The 20827-nt window shown below is 43.2% G+C and overlaps 1 protein-coding gene across 2 annotated transcripts in view; it reads left to right on the plus strand.

Moving 5' to 3' along the window:
- Window positions 1–20827, plus strand: part of LOC143928074 (complement factor H-like) — a 1075600-nt gene that overhangs the window by 841510 nt on the left and 213263 nt on the right. For both annotated transcript variants that reach the window (XM_077452686.1, XM_077452684.1), the window contains exon 17: window positions 6986–7168. In XM_077452686.1, the coding sequence (XP_077308812.1) occupies window positions 6986–7168 (183 nt within the window). The remainder of the gene's footprint in view (window positions 1–6985; window positions 7169–20827) is intronic.

Below are 20827 nucleotides of genomic sequence, written 5' to 3' on the forward strand. Positions count from 1 at the left end.
CATTAATTTGTCCCCTCTCTCTTGCCCTTCTCATAATCTCCTCCTTATCCTTATAGAAATGTATTCGACATATTATATCTCTTGGTTTATCTGGATCTAATTTACGTGGTCCCACTGTCCGATGTACTCTATCCAGTTCCAAATTTGATTCCTCAGGTTTCCCCAACAATGAGGTAAAAATTTGGTTAACTGTTATACCAAGCTCCTCATTTCTAACTGATTCTGGCAAACCCCTGATCCTAATATTATTTCTTCTATTACGGTTGTCTTGGTCCTCCCTTAATTGAAATAGTGTATGAATATGAGGCTCTTGGGCATCTATACGCTGTTCCTGAGATTGTACACGATCCACCAATGTGTCTACAGAACGTTCAACTTCTGATATTTTCTTCCCAGTTGCCTGTAATTCTTTATGCACAGATTGGATCTCCTTGTGGAAACCATGTTCTAGACGCTGAATAAAAGCTTCCATTTCATGGCGAGTGGGTAGTGCTCTTAAATAAGTCCGTACATCCCCTACTTCTGATCCCAACTCTTCACCCATCGTGTCACCTTTTGAATTCCCATCTATATTCTCACTATCCATTATATTCACTGGATTATATCCCCCTAACAACGGGGGGGATGGGGTTGAGTATTGAGGGCCACCCTCAAATAAATACATTTTAAATAAAAACTTTGAAGCAAAATAAGGGTCAGTGCCCATCAATGCAGCTTCACCATTACCCATCTGTAGCCTGATCAATGCCATCAGCCTGATCAATGCCATCTGCAGCCTCACAATTTTCTATAAATTCAGCTTGATCAATGCCCATCTGCAGCCCCACAATTGCCCATCAATGCAGCCTGATCAATGCTCATCTACAGCCTCACAATTGCCAATCAATGCAGTTTGATCAATGCCCATCTGCAGCCTGATCAATGCCCATATGCAGCCTCACTATTGCCATGAATGCAGCCTGATCAATGCCCATTTGCAGCCTCACCTCAGATTACTGCTGCCTCAGAGGGAACAGGGAGGGTGGCGGGACAAGTGCCATCAGATTACATACAGTGAGAGTCTCCTGTTTACTCGGCAGCCTCTTTAATACAAAGTCCCACCTCCTGGCACCTCCTGGACCAGCTTCTATGATAGACAGAACACTGGTCCAATGCCGGCCCAGGAGGCGGATCTTCCTATTACAGAGGCTGCTGAGTAAGCAGGAGATTCTCGCTGTATGTAATCTGACGGCGCTCGTCCTGCCTCCCTCCCTATTCCCTCCTAGGCAGCCAAAATTGCAGTATTGGCGTATAACGCGCACACACTATTTGCACCCGATTTTCAGGGTGAAAAAGTGCGTGTTATATGCCAATAAATACAGTATGTGATAATGGCTTTATATACTCACTAGCCTTAAATAAAAATAGAAAAAAATTGGTATGAACAGTCATATTTTTAATATAGATGCCAAAATGTCATGCTTTCTGCCAGGTTATGCAAACCTTTGAGCACAGCTGTATACTTTGGCAAGTGGGCTCTATATACAGTGCCTTGAAAAAGTATTCATACCCCCTGAAATTATCCACATTTTGCAATGTTACAACCAAACATGTAAATGTATTTTATTGGGATTTTATGTGGTAGACCAACACAAAGTGGCACATAATTGTTAAGTGGAAGGAAAATAAATGGTTTTCAATATTTTTTACAAATAAATATATAAAAAGTGTGGTGTACATTTGTATTCAGCCGCCTATACTCTGATGCCCCTAACCGGAATCTAGAGAAACCAATTGTCTTCAGAAGTCACCTAATTAGTAAATAGTGGACTCTATTTTCTGTGTGTAATTTAATCTCAGTATAAATACTGCTGTTCTTTGAAGCCCTCAGAGGTTTTTAAGAGAACCTTAGTGAACAAACAGCATCACAAAGGCCTAGTGTGGCGGAACGTCCCCCACACTCCGCTTGAGTGTCAGTCAGTAATACCACTTTCTTAGTCCTGGAACACGAGTCCAATGGATCTGGCTATAGGAACCCCGAAGAACTAGAAAACACCAGTCTTGGAGTACATCAGGAATGATTTATTGGACAGAATACAGCCGTTTTAGACACATTTTAAACAAGGGGGTAGATAATGAGGTAGGGCTGCTCATGGATACTCCCCTATAACAACAGCTTAAAAGACAATTACACAATTAACATGTTAATTAACCCAGCACTTAAAGCAGCCTAGGTGACCAGACAGTCCATCTCCGCAGGTCAATGTGATTAGCTCTTTCAAGGATTGTGTATTGTTCAAAATTAACATTCAAGAAAACAGTCTCTCAAAAATGTAACAAAAAAAGATTAATATAGCAATACCAAAAAACAGGTGAATGTGGACAGAAAAAGGTCCTTGCAGCCAGTGTCCGCAACACCTAGGAACACCCCAGACAGGTCAGGGATAAAGTTGTGGAGAAGGTTAAAGCAGGGTTAGGTTATAAAAGAATGTCCCAAGCTTTGAAAATCTCACAGAGCAATCCATCATCTGAAAATGAAAAGAGTATGGCACAACTGCAAAGCTACCAAGACATGGCCGTCAACCTAAACTGACAAGCTAGGCAACGAGAGCATTAACCCTTTCATGACTAAGCCTATTTTTGGAATTTGGTGTTTACAAGTTAAAATCCATATTTTTTGCTAGAAAATTACTTGGAACCCCCAAACATTATATATATAGATATATATATATATATATATATATATATATATATATATATATATATATATATATATATATTAGCAGAGACTCTAGAGAATAAACGGCGATTGTTGCAATATTTTATGTCACATGGTATTTGTGCAGCGGTGTTTTAAACGCAACTTTTTGAGAAAGGGGACACTTTCATGAATTAAAAAAAAAACGAAACAGTAAAATTAGCCCATTTTTTTGCATAATGTGAAAGATAATGTTACGCCGAGTAAATAGATACCAAACATTTCACACTTTATAATTGCACGCACTCGTGGATTGACGACAAAGTATGGTACCTAAAAATCTCAATAGGTGACACTTTAATTTTTTTTTTTTTACGGTTATCAGGTTAGCGTTACAGAGGAGGTCTAGTGCTAGAATTATTGCTCTCGCTCTGACGATCGCGGCAATACCTCACATGTGTGATTTGAACACCGTTTTCATATACGGGCGCGATTTCCGTATGCATTTTCTTTGCTTCGCGAGCTCACGGGGACGTCGGGTGCTTTACATTTTTTTTTTAAATGAATAAATTGTTTAAAAAAAATAATAATAATTTGATCACTTTTATTGCTGTCACAGGGAATGTAAAAAGTAAATGTAAAAATGTAACTCTAAAAGACCCCCTATCCCTCCTTTACACTTCAATGTATTCACATCGCCGAAAATGGCGATTCTGAATACTGTATATTTTTTTAAAACCGGCGCCATTGGCAGCCGAGTAAACGGGAAGTGACGTCATGTCGTGTTTACTATTAGGATACTGGAACAAAGCCAATTACGGCTTTGTTCCAGTTCCTCCCCAGCAGCCGGAGGCATCGGAGGTTGAATTGGTGCTCCCACTTTTAAGCGGGAGCACCGGTAACAGCGAAGGGAGGCGGCGGGAGGGGGGACGTCCCCTCCCGTTCCTCCGGCATAACAGCCGAGGGGCTTTTAGCCACTTCGGTTGTTATGGCAGGATAGCCAATCGCCCGCTGGAAAAAACGGTACCGGATGATGCCTGCAGGTGCGGGCATCATCCCGGTATAACCCCCGGAAGCCGAGTACGCAGATCTGCGTACGCTCGGCGGGAAGGGGTTAATCAGAAGCAGCCAAGAGGCCCATGGTAACTCTGGAGGAGCTTCAGCGTTCCACAGCTCAGGTGGGATAATCTGTCCACTGGACAACTATTAGTTGTGCATGCCACAAACTTTGGCCTTTATGGAAGAGTTGCAAGAAGAAAGCCATTGTTGAAAGAAAGCCATAAGAAGTCCCATTTGCCATTTTCGAGAAGCCATGTGGGGAACACAGAAAACATGTGGGTGCTCTGGGCAGATCAGACCAAAATTTTACTTTTGTGGCCTAAAAGCAAAATGTGCGGTTGAAAATCTAACACTGCACATCACCTTGAACACACCATCCCTACCGTGATACATGGTGGTGGCAGCATCATGTTGTGGGGATGCTTTTCTTCAGCAGTGACAGAGAAGCTTGTTAGAGATGAGGGGAAGATGGATGGAAAATACAGGTCAATTTTAGAAGGAAACCTGTTTGATTCTGCAAAAAGAGTTGAGACTGGGGCAGAAGTCCACCTTCCAGCAGGACAACGACTCTAAACATGGATCAAAGCATTTTCATGTGTTTAGAATGGCCCAGTCAAAATCTAGACCTAAATCCAATTGAGAATCTGTGGAAAGACTTGAAAATTGTTGCTCACAGATGCTCTACATCTGATCTGACAGAGTTTGAGCCATTTTGTAAAGAGAAATGGGCAAAAATATCACTCTATAGATATGCTAGATAAGTTGGTAGAGACATCCCCAAAAAGACTTGCAGCTGTAATTTCAGCAAACAGTAGTTCTACAAAGTATTGAGGGGGGCTGAATACAAATCCACACCACACTTTTCACATTTATTTGTAAAAAAAAAAAAAATTAAAAACAGTTATCATTTTCCTTCCATGTCACAATTTCAGTATATGTCACTTTGTGTTGATCTATCACATAAAATGCATTTATGTTTTTGGTTGTAACATGACAAAATGTGGAACATTTCAAGGGGTATGAATATGTCACATCTACCTCAATGCAGGTGGTGAGACTATAGTTAGCTAACGTGTGCTTCACCTATAGCAGCCCTCTTTCCCTTAAAGCGGGAGTCCGCCGGGAGTCCGCGTTTTTTTTATTATTTTTTTAAAGCCAGCAGCTACAAATACTGCAGCTGCTGACTTTTAAAATAGTGACACTTACCTGTCCAGCGCTCCCGCGATGTCGGCACCCGAAGCCGATCTCTCGATCGTCTCTCGGGTGCTGCCGCCGCCATCTTGGGTATGGGAATCAGGAAGTGGAGCCTTTCGGCTTCATTTCCCGGTTCCCTACTGCACATGCGCGAGTCGCGCTGCGCAATAAGGATGGACCCGCTGCCTCTGGGATCTGTGTGTTTCCCAGCAGGCAGCGGGGGACTTTCGGAAAGGGGCGTAACCTACGCCCCTTTCCACAGAGAGCTATCCCGGAAGTGGGTGCAGATACCTGTACTGTACAGGTACCTGCACCCCCTCCCCCCTGAAAGGTGCCAATTGTGGCGCCGGAGGGGGGGAGGGTTCCGATGAGCGGAAGGTCCACTTCAGGGTGGACCTCCGCTTTAAGGCAGGCAGGTCTACCGGTACTTGGTTGCCCCCAGGACTTATACACAATTCTATAGTGTCTGGCCACCACACCAGGGCAGAAACGAACAGAGAAAATGGCAGACTACTTGCTGTTTAGCAGGCAGATAGCGTGGTTCTAAGGCGGTCCAGGTAATAAAGCAGGCGGAGTTCAGGGAATACTCCAATATCCGATCCAATGACAGTCTAGGTGAAAGGCAGGCTGAGTTCAGGGAAAAGTCCAAACTCCGATACGGGTCATGCATAGAGAAATCCAACAGCAAAGCAAGGCAGACAAATGGGAGGCTTGATCAGGAACATTGCAGGTAAGCGTCTCTATCACAAGCAAGAGATAGTGTTTGGATTGCTTATATCAGGTGACTTATCAGATCAGTCATCTTGCAGGTGAACACAGACAGGGGAAAAGCAACAGCCAACACCCGGGTGCTGGAAGGAGGAACAGGGGCACTAAGTGATCATGAAATTACCCCCCCCCCCCCGAGAAGGGGCCCCCGGAACCTCAAAGACCAGTTGGACATCCAGCAGAGTACCATCAGACTGGGCAGAGGTCCACAAGGTCAGGCTAGTTAGCAGGGGAAGTGTAACAGGGGTCAAGCCGGACAGCTGAAACAGGAGCAGAGCACTCTGAAAAAAGGATTGAAAGCCCCACCTGGTTGAATGAGGCAGTTTGTCCAAAGGGTGAATTGAACCTCTTAGACCAATTAGAGAAGTAGGGTGAGCTCAGGTTACAGAAAACCCTGAATAAGAAAAAGCAGGAGGCACAATATCATGGGCAAGACCGGCACAATCAATGCAGTGGCCCACCGAGCTGCATCGCCAAGCGCAGTGACTGTCTGAATCGTGTCACCAGAAGGTCCCGAGTAAGAAAAAACAGGAAGCTGAATGGTCATGGGCTAAACTGGCGTTACTGATGCAGTGGCTGACTGGGTCGCATTGCCAGGTGTAGCAATTGTCTGTATCGGATTGCCAGGCATAGCGACTATCCAAATCACATCGCTAGAGAGTCCAGAATAAGAAAAGCAGAAAGTTCAATGGGCATGACCTGAACTGGCATAATTGATGCAGTGGCCGACTGGGCCACATCACCAGGTATAGCCAGGGCTGTGTTTAAGGCAGGGAAAAGGGGGAAGCTGCCCTGGGCCCTGTCATTGTTGTGGGGCCCAAAGCAGCTGCCTCATACTTGCCAACTATCCCAGTTTAAATTGCCTTGTCCCTTGAAGTTTTAATCCTTTTTTTTGTTTATAGCGCAAAAAATAAAAACTGCAGTGGTGATCAAATACCACCAAAAGAAAGCTGTATTTGTGGGGGAAAAAAGGATGTCAATTTTGTTTGGGAGCCACAAAGCACGATCCCGTGCAATTGTCAGTTAAAGCGACGCAGTGCCGAATCGCAAAAAGTGCTCTGGTCAGCAAGGGGATACATTCTTCCGGGACTGAAGTGGTTAAATATATATTTTAAAATACTAAATTGTAACAATAATAGTAACATGGTAAAAAATAAATTGTAAAAATATGTGGTTACGTGACTTAAGTTGTGTGTATATATATATATATATATATATATATATATATATATATATATATATATATATATATATATATTTTTTTTTTTTTTTTTTTTCTTTTTGCAGAATTTGGACAGACCTGTGGTGAACCACCAGTAGTGCCACTTGGAGACATCACAGAAATGAAACAAAAGAGCTATCGATCAGGCTCTTCTGTAACATATAAGTGTGCAAATTATCATAAGCTTGAAGGAGAAGAGGTCGTTACATGTAGAGATGGAGAATGGGAAAAGAAGCCAGTCTGTCGAGGTATGGTGATTCCACTATTTATGGAAAGTTTCTTTGTTTTTTTTAAACATAGGTGCAGGTACTGTATATATTAGGCCTCTTTCACACGGGGCGGATCAGTAATGATCCGCCCCGTGAAGATCCGCTCGCTCAGCGGGGATCGCTCCGTTGTCCCCGCTGAGCTGGCTGCGGACAGGGCGGTCTCCGCACACTGTGCAGGGATCGCCCTGTCAGCTCTCCATTCTCCTCTATGGGGATCGGACGAGCACGGACCGTCTTGTCCGATCCGCTCTGCAGACGGATAGAAAAATAGGATTTTCCTCCGTCTGCAGAATCGGACTGTTGCGGAGGCGGACGAAATCGGGTGTCTGCGGATGCTCATCCGCAGACACCCGCTATCCCATAGGGATGAATGTATGTCCGTATTTCATCCGCAAACGGATGGATGAAATACGGACATACCATCCGCATGTGTGAAAGGGGCCTTAGTCTACTAATAATTTACTGTAGGTCTGAAGTCGCTCAGTACATGATAACATGCACACCAAACATTTTGTATGTAAATGCTGAAGTTTTGGTAAGCAATAGTTCACAGAACAGTACATTTTCCACTGCCTTGCATACCAAATGATTTGTTTTTAGAAATACCCTGACTATATATTTTTTTATAAAATGGAAAAAATTATCAAAAATGCACCTCTACTTTGTTTAATATATAATGTATTTAGTATATTTAACCCAATTCCAAATATTGTCTCTATTTTGTTCCCTTCTATTTATCCCGGCTGCAGGAATTCTAGATATGTTTAGTCCTCCTAGATTGTAAGCTCTAACGAGCAGGGCCCTCTGATTCCCCCTGTCTTGTTTTGTATTGTAATGTCTGCCCTAATGTTGTAAAGTGATCCGTAAACTGTCGGCACTATATAAATCCTGTATAATAATAATAATAATAATAATAGTCTTTGATACATAAGTCTACTCTGTAAGGTCCAAAACAAGGGCATATTTTTTTGTACCTATTAGGCATTATACTTACCTGCTCTGTGCAATGCTTTTTCTTTTTTTTTTCTTTTTGTGCGATCCTGGCTCCTCCCTTCTGCCGAGTGTCCCCAATAGCAAGGCTCTTGCTATGGGAGCACTCGAGCAGGCTCACTCCTGTGCAGCGCAGTGTGTCAATTCACCCCACACTTTTCATTGGCTGTGACTGACAGCAACAGGAGCCAATGGCTTCCACTGCTGTGTGAGCCAAGCAGGATATAGAGACTCGGGAGAGCTGCTGCTCTCATGCACATTGGTGGATCGAGAGGTTATAGCCCATCAATTCAGAGTTCAAAAGAAATGACAGTTCTAAGAAAAAAAAGATTCTGCTTCTATCATGAGCATGAATGTCTTGTGCCGCATACACATGACCGGACTTTGCAGCAGACTAGGTCCGTCGGGATCAGTCCGTCCGAAAATACGATCGTGTATGGGATAATCAGATCGTTTTTTCTTTCAAAAATATAACGCACCTAGAAAAAGAACATGGCTCAAATCTGTCCGACGGACTCAATTCCTATTGGTAAAATCATTGGTCGGACCAAATACGACACAAGGGAAGCTATTGGCTACTGACTATTGAACTTCCTTTTTTAGTCCCGTCTTATGTCATCACGTTCAAAATGAACGGACTTAGTCCGTTCGTGTGTCGCCAAGACCGTTCCTTCGGAAGTCCATCAGAACTCCGCTGAAAAGTCAGTCGGGAAGACCGTCGGACCTAGTCTGCCGGAAAGTCCATCGTTTGTACGCGGCATAATATGTAATAGACATTTATTCATGACACTTATCCTCACTGTCTATGGGTATGTGCATGTGGGGAGTGATTATTTTTCATTTTTTTCTTACATTTTAATGTTTTACACATTTTTACCTTCTTTACTTTGCTGCTAGTAGATCATTTGACAGTTTGCTGGTACACCTGAGTCCTTAGAGGTGAACACTTCTTGGTTCATTCACACTGGAAATCTGTGAATGGATGTTTCCTTATCTCCTTTACTGACTTGGCCAACCTGAAGAGCAAAGGAGCAACCTCAAAGCCACGTGTAATTGGTGGGATGTACAGTCACAAGGATAACTTTAAGGGCCAGTTCACACCAAAGAAAGGCAGTCTGGATGCGTTCCAGATGCTTTTCTGAATGCGCATTTAGATGCATTCTAGTGCATTTTTGGTTCAGTCCATTCATTCTCCCCCCTCATTTTTCTTCATCTTAAGTAAACAGTGTGTTTCAGTGTGTTTTTGGTCCATTCCCATGCATTCCAGTTCATTTTTTTATGTGTTTTACAGCGTTCCAGTGTAGGAAAAATTCAGCATGTTCTACTTCTTTTTTTTTTTAACTGAAACTGCAAGCACTGGTGTGAACTGTGCCATTGGAAACCATATAACCTACTTTTCTTGAGTTTTTGAGGCAGAAATAACATGCTCAGCATGTGGTGTGAACTGGCTGTCAGTTATCTGGCATGCTCTTACACCATTTATTTTATTTTATTGTGGTGTGGGGTTTCCCTCAAAATCTATACCAGGCCTAAAGGGCTTTAAGTGTTCTCTTGCTAGTTATCTAGGGTTTCTAAATAACAAATATACCGTGCCTTTTGTAAAATCCTATACATTTTTACCTATCTTATCTAATCAATTTACAATGTATATATATATCTATATATATATATATATTTATGGTCGGAGCCCTCCGCTCTAAGAGATATGAAAGAACACATAAACATGTCACAAGACTAACAACATAAAATAGACCTGAATTGTGCCCTTGGTCTGCTGTAAGGTAAGCCCTGGTAAGCCCTGGGCGGTGAGCCCTGCTCTGCTGGGCGATATGCCAAGAGAAGGCCGCATACCTTAAGAAAGTAAATGGATGTTTCTGTAGAGAAACGTGTTTTAAGTGAAGTACTCTGAAAAGGGAAATGGGTGGGTGGGTACCTTGCACTGGAACCGACACAGACCGTTGTGGGTGGTCTGATTATATACCCTCCGGGCTCCTCCCATAATTACGGGCCACCATACTGGCCCTCTTATTTATGGTCGGAGCCCTCCGCTCTAAGAGATATGAAAGAACACATAAACACGTCACAAGACTAACAACATAAAGTAGACCTGAATTGTGCCCTTGGTCTGCTGTAAGGTAAGCCCTGGTGAGCTGGACGGTGAGCCCTGCTCTGCTGGGCGATATGCCAAGAGAAGGCCGCAAAAGATTTGGTGTAGGGAGGTAATTATTAATTTATGTACAACAAGACACTACAGGGCAAAGTTGCTGAAGGCTCAGGACATTTCCACTTGTGGACTGGAGATGTATCGAGTAAAGCAGGTGGATTCCCGCCTGCCCATCTTTGATTGCGTGGACTGGGACCCCGTTTCGTGAGGCTGCTGATGCTGCTCCTATGCGAAAGAATGTCCAAGAAAATGACCAAGGTCCTGGCCTAATTTGCTCAAAAGGAACCTGACGTGACTAATGAACTAGTTGCTGCCTGGGGTATTAATCGGGAACGGTAGTAATGGGCTGTCCTGCGAGGGATCGAACATATGGGCCAAAAATTGATCTAGGATGGACACGGGGCACCAGGCTTTGAGAGTTTGGAAAGGTTTTATGTCAACCCCTGGACCGGACTATTGTGTTTTGGACACGCTGAGGAGCAAGATGAAGTCTGATGCCGTGTGATGTGGCGTCTACGTAACACTTTACAACTGGGATGGTGACAGTATTCACTGGGGCGTAAGAAGCTGTAGAAAGCCAGGTAGATGGCTGCTTGAACGACCAGGCTGAATTTAGCCAAAAGGGGAATGTGACAGGATGAAAGACACGTCTCGGAATATGGCGCTGGTAGCGTCGTGAAAGTGTTGTTTGAATCCGAGGTTAGCTACGACCAGTGTGGGATAAGAGACATGGTCGGGTCGGTTCCAGGTTCCTGCAAAAAAATAACGAAGCAAAGTTAACGGGTAGTGCGTTGGCCAGATTATTGCGTTTTGTCTGGGATGTGGACGCATAGGACGTTAGATTGGTGCTGTGGGGATAGTGGCACCAGCCTGCGCAGGAAGGCCACAATGGCAGGCTACTAGGATTTCCTTTATTCATAATGCTGGCTGTGGCTTGGTTGTTCTGTGGCGAACGTCACTGTTTGTCCTGCCCAGTTGTTGCACCAGACTTGAGCTGCTGCGACAATGGGCTAGAGGTCGAACAAAGAGGAGGACTAACTGAACCCAGGAATCAAGAGGATTTCTGACGGCCATGGCCCTATAAACCCAATTTGGCCAAAATTGAGGCGAGGACCTGTGGAGGCTGTGGTGACCATGACTACCTGAGATGAAGAGAGATGCTGAGGGAATACACATTTGGCATGCCATTCCAATTTGTGAGAAATTCGACTCCCATGGGCAGATCTGCTATAGCTGGCACATCTTAATTTAAGGATTTAGTCAGGGTCTTTGCCTGGAAGAGAAACACTAAAAGATGGGAGGTAAAAGATCCCCTTGAGTCTGGCTGCTGCCTTGGCTGAAAATGAGCAGTGATAGTCAAAGGATGGGCACCCTGCGTACTTGTGACCTGCTGCATGCAGATGCGGGTCCAATTCTACCCTCCTGTTGGGGTTGCTCTGCCTAGCATGTCTCTGACTGTCCCCAAGGCCAGCACAAACTCTGTGACAGTGAGTTTGCGATTAAGTAAAGGGTCTCTGGCCTTCAGGATGACGGAGACATCTCCCCGCGAATATGATTTGTTCTAGGCCAAGTTGTGTACTGCTATGAGGAGGGATGCTAAGTTAACGTCGTTGTCATCCAAGATGTCCTCCTAGATGCCCTGCTAGGACAAGGTGTGCAGGGAAGACGATGGTGCAGAAGTGGGGTGTATCTGTAAGTGAAGGTACGGGAATGACGGTGGTGACTGGAGCTAGTAGGGGCACGGCTGGGCGTACCTCCAGGGCTGTCACTCTGCTTGGACTTCGGCGACTGCTGTTGACAGTGTGGTTACCCAGGAGTGCAGATGAGTAGTCGCAAAGAAGATAGACTGAAGTGGTGCCTGGAAGGGCTGCCACTGGCGGTGGAGACAGTAGCCTAAAGGCTTGGTTTCCTGGCTGCAGCAGGGTAGGATTTACTCCTGCGACACCGTTCTGCTATGAGTTTTTTTTTTTTTTTTTTTATTAAATTATTTTTATTTTTTATTTTTTTTATTGGTCCAAGCTCTTGTGAGACTGTAAACCGCCGCTTGCTGAGCCTGTAAAGGGTGATGGCAGGGCTGAGGCAAAGTCCTCACTGTCTGCCTGCGACATGGTGTCAACTAAAAGCAAGGGGGGATGCGTATGTTTGAGGTAAGTTGCAAAGGTAGGAAGGGATAGTTGCGTTGGGTAGATAAGATGAAAGGCGGAAGGAAACAAGAAGAATAGGACAAGGAACGACAGCCATAGTGACAGTTGGTTTGCGCTCGAGCGCTGTTGAGTGTGACTTTAGAAAACTCAAAAGAATGCATGACAACCGAGGTGAGCCAGGAGGTGACTGGCTAGATAACCGATAGCTCGGGTGTCAGTCTGTGCTCGGCACAGACTAATGAACCAGAGCGCCCCAGGGCGGACTGGGGTGGGTAGCTGAAGTCTGGTATACTAAGTAGGAATGTTGCGATCTGTAGTTAATTGACGTGGGTTCGGTCTACTAATGCTTGCACTGCCAGCAAGTATGGAGATTAGGCGACCTTGTCTGCGTATTGAAGGCTTGTGCTTCGAAAACAGAGTGAAGTGCACAGAAGTATGTGACAGTTGCTAACGCCTCAGGAGCAGGTCAAATTCTGTATGTGAAGTAAAAATATGTAGTGAAAGAGTGTTTAAGAGAAAGGGGGAATCCCATTGAACTAAACACCTGACTTTATGCACTAGTTGTGAAGTCGACTGGTTGGGGGCGAGAACTGAGTTGACCGGGAGCCTGTATTAAGGTGACATGAGAATTTCGTTTTGACAAGGGGGATTGCAAAGAGCTCTTTGGGGCAAAGCTGGCCCCCTGGTGAAGATGCAAACCCTCAACAATGTGTTTTTTTTTTTTGGGAGATACTGTCCAAACCTGGTGCAGGGTGGACTAACTGGTGTTCTAACTGGCCTAAAAAGGGGAAAGCGACAGAGAAAATGATGAGCAGCCGTGTTGCTACTGGAGACGATGAGTGGCAGTTTGAGCCACTTGCTGAAATGCTTGCAGCGATTGCAAGGAAGCGGCCTTATTTGAATTATGAGGTGAGAATGAATGAATGGATGAATGAGGTGAGCAGCTGTGTTGCTACTGGAGATGAGTGGCCGTATTAAGCTATAGCAGAGATGCTTGCAGCGATTGCAAGAAAGCAGCTTTATTTAAATCTATAAATTAAATTATAAGTGTGTAGGAATGAGGAGAGCAGCCGTGTTGCTACTGGAGATGAGTGGCCGTATTGAGCCATTGCATCGATGCTTGCAGTGATTGCAAGGAGCTTTGTTGAAAGGCGAAAGAAAAGGTTTATAGAGGAAATGTGATTATGTAGGAATGACCGTGCGCAACACTGAGCAAATTGGTGGAGAGAATTGTGTATGATCATGTATGGATAGACTGAGAAAGTCAAACGTAAGTACTGCTGAATTCGTACAGTCGATGTGACTAGTTTGAACTGGGTTATAGCTATGGAATAGTCTGCGAAAGATTTGACTAATTTGAGTCGGAGATGCAACAGGATTCAGCTTGGTTGTTAGAGTTGCGTTTGGCAAGGACTGGAATCGTTGCGCCGATGCTGCGACTAGACTCGAATCCTCTGTAGATGCGACTGAGAGGCTCATATATGGGATCCGACCGTATCGCTGAGGATATGGCTGGGTTCGGATTGATTGAATTGTGATGGTGGTTGAAGGGGCTGGTGATTGCCAATGATCCGAAACATAGAAGCGAAGTTGCGACTAGATTCGAATCGGCCGTAGATGCGAAGCGACTACAGGGCTCGTATGACAGAGCTGCCCGTATTGCCGATGACATGGCTGGGTTTGAATCGACTAAATGGTGATGGCGGTTGAAGGGGCTTTGTGATTGCCGAGGATCCGAAACATAGAAGCAAAGTTGCGACTAGATTCGAATCGGCCATAGATGTGAGGTGACTACGGGGCTCGTATGACAGATCTGACCGTATTGCCGATGATATGGCTGGGTTCGAATCAACTAAATGGTGATGGCGGTTGAATGGGCTTTGTGATTGTCAAGGATCCGAAACATAGAAGCGAAGTTGCGACTAGACGCGAGGTGAGTAAGGGGCTTGAATGTCGGATTAGACCGCATCGCCGTGAAGTGAACGGCTCGAGTAAACCCGCGTTGGGTAGAAAGCATGAAATACATGAAAAATGACATAGAAAGACTTACGGTGGCGTAAGTGCGACTTTTTGCAAAACGAACATGATAACGAACATGATAACGTAACTACTAGAGTTTAGAGGAGCGGTAACAACAAAGTCCTACCTGCAACAGTGAGTGTGTAGCGGTCCGAGCGTGGGACAATCGATGAAGATATACGACCGATCTCAAAGGTACAACTGCGTGGACACGCAGTGAGTTGGCAGAGTCAGCCTGTGCAATGCATTTGACACGAATCAGCTTAAAAAATGTATGAGATGAATCTGATATAAATTGGCAGTAAGGAGTATCTGATACGAATTGGTTGTAGAGTGTATGCCATTCCTTACTGTGAAACCAAACACCTATCAACCACCCATCCCCCCAGGCTAGTCAAGTGCAGGAAAGACATCAGGTGGGTTTAATTACACCCCAATCAGCCACAGAAACCCATACAAACAATACCTGTTTATCTCAAAAAAGGATGAGAACATTGAATCTTATAACTAGCCTATGGCCTATGGCGAGTGATATTGGAGAACGACCGAAAGCGACTCGGAGGCTTGGATCTACGAATGAATCGTATGTTTGGTAGAAGGAATTTACGAATGTACTATGACTGTGCCGAAAGATGTCGGGACATGAATGTCAACAACTCAGAGGTAGGTTTTGCGAAAGGGGTGCAGGATAGTAAGCATGATAAGCCGCAAGTTTGCACATGATATGAAAAGATTTGGATACTACTTATCTGCGACCATGAGCGGGAACCGCCGACGAAGGCCACGAATGAAGAAGCAGAAGTGCACCTGCGATTGGACGCACAGATAGTCGACCGTGAGGGAGCTGAGAGGAGTCAACCCCTTGATGTGCAGTACCTTGCACTGGAACCGACACAGACCGTTGTGGGTGGTCTGATTATATACCCTCCGGGCTCTTCCCAAATTTACCGGCCACCATACTGGCCCTTTTATATATATATATATATATATATATATATATATATATATATACAGAATGTTGAAAAAGTGAGTACACCCCTCACATTTTTGAAAATATTTTATTATATCTTTTCATGTGAAAACATTGAAGAAATTGTACTTTGCTACAATGCTTGCATAACAGTGTAAATTTGCTGTCCCTTCAAAATAACAACACACAGCCATTAATATCTAGACCTATGGCAACAAAAGTGAGTACACCCCTAAGTGAAAATGTCCAAATTGGGACAAAGGTGTCAATATTTTTTTGTGGCCACCATTATTTTCCAGCACTGCTTTAACCCTCTTGGACATGGAGTTCACCAGAGCTTTAGGTTGCCACTGGAGTCCTCTTCCACTCCTTCATGACAACATCACGGAGCTGGTGGATGTTGGAGACCTTGCTCTCCTCCACCGTTTGAGGATTCTCAATAGGGTTTAGGTCTTGAGACATGCTTGGCCAGTCCATCACCATTACCCTCAGCTTCTTTAGCAAGGCAGTGGTCATCTTGGAGGTGTGTTTGGGGTCATTATGTTGGAAGACTGCCCTGTGGTCCAGTCTCCAGTGGGAGGGGATCATGCTCTGCTTCTGTATGTCACAGTATATGTTGGCATTCATGGTTCCCTCAATGAACTATAGTTCCACAGTGCCAGCAGCACTCATGCAGCTCCAGACCATGACACTCTCACCACCATGCTTGACTGTAGGCAAGATACATTTGTCTTTTTTCTCCTCACCTGGTTGCCGCACCACACACTTGACACCATCTGAACCAAGTAGGTTTCAGAAAACTGTGGGCTTTTTTTGTGCATCATCTTTAGAAGAGGCTTCTTTCTGGGACAACAGCCATGCAGATTAACTGGATGCAGTGTGCGGCATATGGTCTGAGCACTGACAGGCTGACCCCACCCCTTCAACCTCTGCAGCAATGCTATCAGCACTCATATGTATATTTCCCAAAGACCACCTCTAGATATGACACTGAGCATGTGCACTCAACTTCTTTGGTCCACCATGGCGAGGTCTGTTCTGAGTGGAACTTGTCCTGTTAAACCGCTGTATCGTCTTGGCCACCATGCTGCAGCTCAGTTTCAGGGTCTTGGCAATCTTCTTATAGCCTAGACCATCTTTATGTAGAGTAACAATTTATTTTTTTCAGATCCTCAGAGTTCTTTGCCATGATGTGCCATGTTGAACTTCCAGTGACCAATATGAGAGATGAGAGAGTAACACCAAATTTAAAAACAAACAAGATATTTTAGAGGCACACCCTAAAATATGCACTAAAGATGGTGCAGCCATAAGACCATACAACAGAACAAAATATTACAGAGCACACATGCAAAAAAGACATTTACCTCCTGCAAGGCTATTTAAAACACTTAAACATTTTCAAAAAACATTATCAAAAAATATGGGGATTGGTCACACCATGTTGCTATATGGTGCTAAAGCCCACTTACTGCAACAAAGTACCCCATAGTTAGTGGGTTCTATGCTATCCATAGAATGGAAGATCCTGCCTCTCTGAACCATGGGAGCACTGATGCTGCCCCCATTATCAAAAATATGGGGATTTGGTCACACCATATTGCTATATGGTGCTTAAACCCACCTCAGTTTCAGGGTCTTGGCAATCTTCTTATAGCCTAGACCATCTTTATGTAGAGCAACAATTTTTTTCAGATCCTCAGAGTTCTTTGCCATGATTTGCCATGTTGAACTTTCAGTGATCATTATGAGAGAGTGAGAGTGATAACACCAAATTTAACTTACCTGCTTCCCATTCACATGTAAGACCTTGTAACACTAATGAGTCATATGACATTGGGGAGGGAAAATGGCTATTTGGGCCCAATTTGGAAATGTTCACTTGGGGGTGTACTCACTTTTGTTGCCAGCGATTTAGACATTAATGGCTGTGTGTTGAGTTATTTTGAGGGGACAGCAAATTGACACTGTTATACAAGCTGTACACTCACTACTTTAAATTGTAGCAAAGTCTAATTTCTTCAGTGTTGTCACATGAAAAGGTATAATAAAATATTTACAAAAATGTGAGGGTGTACTCACTTTTGTGAGATACTGTGTATGTATGTGTATATTTATTTCTCAAGGGTAGCCAATGCAGCATTGTTTTTAGTGTTAATGTTTCGATGAAGTTCAGTCCATCTTTCTCAAGCCTTGTATATGGAAGGTGCTATGTTCATGTAAATAGGCAAATTCTAAAGTGACATAACACCATGTGTCTCTCATACACAGTCCAAATTCAAACGTGAAAAACCGGCAACAGATCTTCTGTATCAATTTTCAGAGACCAGTGTGTTGATGTGAAACAATCTCTTCCCCGTGCCTCAAGCCAACTCCAACAAGTGTAGATACATGTTCACCCTTTGAGATGAACCATTAAATCATAATGCCGCATACACACGACCGGACTTTCGGAAGAATAGGTCCGACGGAATCATTTAATCGGATAGTCCGATCCTGTGTGGGATAGTCCAATTGTTTTTCTTTTAAAAATTCAGACGGACCTAGAAATAGAACATGTTTCAAATCTGTCCGACGGACTCAATTCCTACTGGGAAAACTGTTTGTCTGTATGCTGGTCTGACGGACCAAATACGACACAAGGGCAGCTACTGGCTATTGAACTTCCTTTTTTAGTCCCGTCGTACGTCATCACGTTCAAAACGAATGGACTTTCGAATGGACTTAAATCTTATATGGCCTTCCATGTATCATTTCAAATGGGCTAAAAGCTTCTTTTGTGGGTGTGATATGCATACTGGTCACAGATACTAGTAGGCAGTACATCCAATTATTTTTACCTGTTTCTTCCATAGCTTTTCTCAGTTTGCTTTTTAGAATGCCAATATGTCTTTCTACCAATCCAGCTGATTGGGGATGATAGGCACAATGGTATTTCACTTTAATTCTCATCACTTCTGTCAAATGTTGTATAGTTTTATTTACAAAATGAGGTTCATTATCACTGTCTGTGCATTTGCACTTCATGTCGGGAATATCAAACAATATTTCTTCCTTTAACATTTGTCTAATTCAATAAAATTCATGCAAATGTGTTGGAATGGATATTGCTGTATGGGGAACTTCCCTTTCTGTGGTCTAATGCCTCCTTGAGCATTGTATCTTGAACATATAATGCATTGAGGGCAAAAAGTTTTTTTTAGTAGTTAGTGAAGCCATACCTTAAATAAACATCTCAGTCATAGTATAAGGGAATATTCCTGCACCTAATCAGGGTGAGAAGGGGACGTACTGCTGCACACACTGAAGGGGGATGTCTGGACCCAACTGAGCAGAAATAGTAAATAGAAGAGTAGTGGTGCGCTGTACTGTGACAGGGGTAGTCCCACCTTAGGGAACAGTAGGCTCTATAAGAGTTTGTATTATAAATGCTATAGCCAGGCGATTATGCAAATGCTTAGTCTGGCATAACACAAAAGTAATTGCTTACAAATGTTTTTAGAAGGTATATGTTACTAGGTATAGCAAATGTTCAGTATGGAGCGACACGGTTCTTATTTAAAAATGGTTGTGACAATGGTAGATAAATATCAGAAATATAATAAAAACAAAAAATACATCAAAAGAATATACGTGTGATTATAAATGCGATTGTCAAAAATATCAAGAATCGCATACAGTGCTAAAATGTGTTATACTGGTGAATACACGTTTCTAAAACATAATACAAAAAATAAAAGCAAAATCTTATTTCAAGTGACAGATGTCCGTAAATTGTGCAGAAATGGGGATTATATCCAAAAAGTTGCATAAAGTGCCGGTGCTTGAATATAATAGTGACAAAAATAGTGAACAAATTGCAGTAACGGTGATACTGGTGATGGTGGGTTTATCTCTCGTGATCCTGTGTGGTCTGGTTATGAGTGTCCCCTTACCTTACAGCTGTAAGGTAACAGCATATGACCAATATATCCTTGGGATCCTTTGTGCTCTATCCCTTTAAGGTCCCTCCTTATTTCAAGTGACAGATGTCCTTAAATTGTGCAGAAATGACGATTATATCCAAAAAGTCGCACAAAGTGCCGGTGCTTGAATATAAGAGTGACAAAATTAGAATAGTGACCCGTGACGAACACGCGTCGGGATGAGAGCTACCGGAAGTGACGCATATCGAGCTCGCTGCTCGTTTATACAGCGCTCATTTTAAATCTTGTTTGTGAGTACTTTATTTGCTTATTTTAAATAAAAGTTAATTTGTGAAAATTGCTACACTATGGGGCATCCTTCCTCTATACCTCTCTAATCCCACACATATACCAACCGCTGAGGGACCCCCACGCTGAACATCACAGAGACATCATTTAAAGGGGCCATACAGCGCAATAGGCAGGACACAAAACGCCAGGATCTGGGGACACCACAGCGGGACCTTAAAGGGATAGAGCACAAAGGATCCTAAGGATATATTGGTCATATGCTGTTACCTTACAGCTGTAAGGTAAGGGGACACTCATAACCAGACCACACAGGATCACGAGAGATAAACCCACCATCACCAGTATCACCGTTACTGAAATTTATTCACTATTTTTGTCACTATTATATTCAAGCACCGGCACTTTATGCAACTTTTTGGATATAATTGCCATTTCTGCACAATTTAAGGACATCTGTCACTTGAAATAAGATTTTGCTTTTATTTTTTGCATTAGGTTTTAGAAAAGTGTATTCACCACATTTTAGCACTCTAAGCACTATATGCGATTCTTGATATTTTTGACAATCGCATTTATAATCGCACGTATATTCTTTTGATATATTTTTTGTTTTTATTTCTTGCACGATTTAAGGATATTTTGACTTTTACTGCTTGTTTACAAGTTCATATATATATATATATATATATATATATATATATATATATATATATATATATTTCTGATATTTATCTACCATTGTCACAATCGTTTTTAAATAAGAACCGTGTCACTCCCTACTGAAAATTTGCTACACCAAGTCACATATACCTTCTAAAAACATTTGTAAGCAATTACTTTTGTGTTATGCCAGACTAAGCATTTGCATAATCGCCTGGCTACGGCATTTATAATACAAACTCTTATAGAGCCTACTGTCCCCTAAGGTGGGACTACCCCTGTCACAGTACAGCGCACCACTACTCTTCTATTTACAAAACATCTCAGTCATCCCCCTGTTTGACACATGGGTTACTCCATGTGTCAATACTGCTGCATATCAGTAAGGACTGTATGATCCATCTCTATGGATTTCTCGTTCTGTCATTATTTGTGTTTCTTGTGCCGCTATTTTGGCTTCCTCATTTGCCCTTT

The sequence above is a fragment of the Lithobates pipiens genome, unplaced genomic scaffold, assembly GCF_037356315.1.
Source record: "Lithobates pipiens isolate NorthernLeopardFrog02 unplaced genomic scaffold, aLitPip1_a1.2 Scaffold_23, whole genome shotgun sequence".
NCBI lineage: Eukaryota > Metazoa > Chordata > Amphibia > Anura > Ranidae > Lithobates > Lithobates pipiens.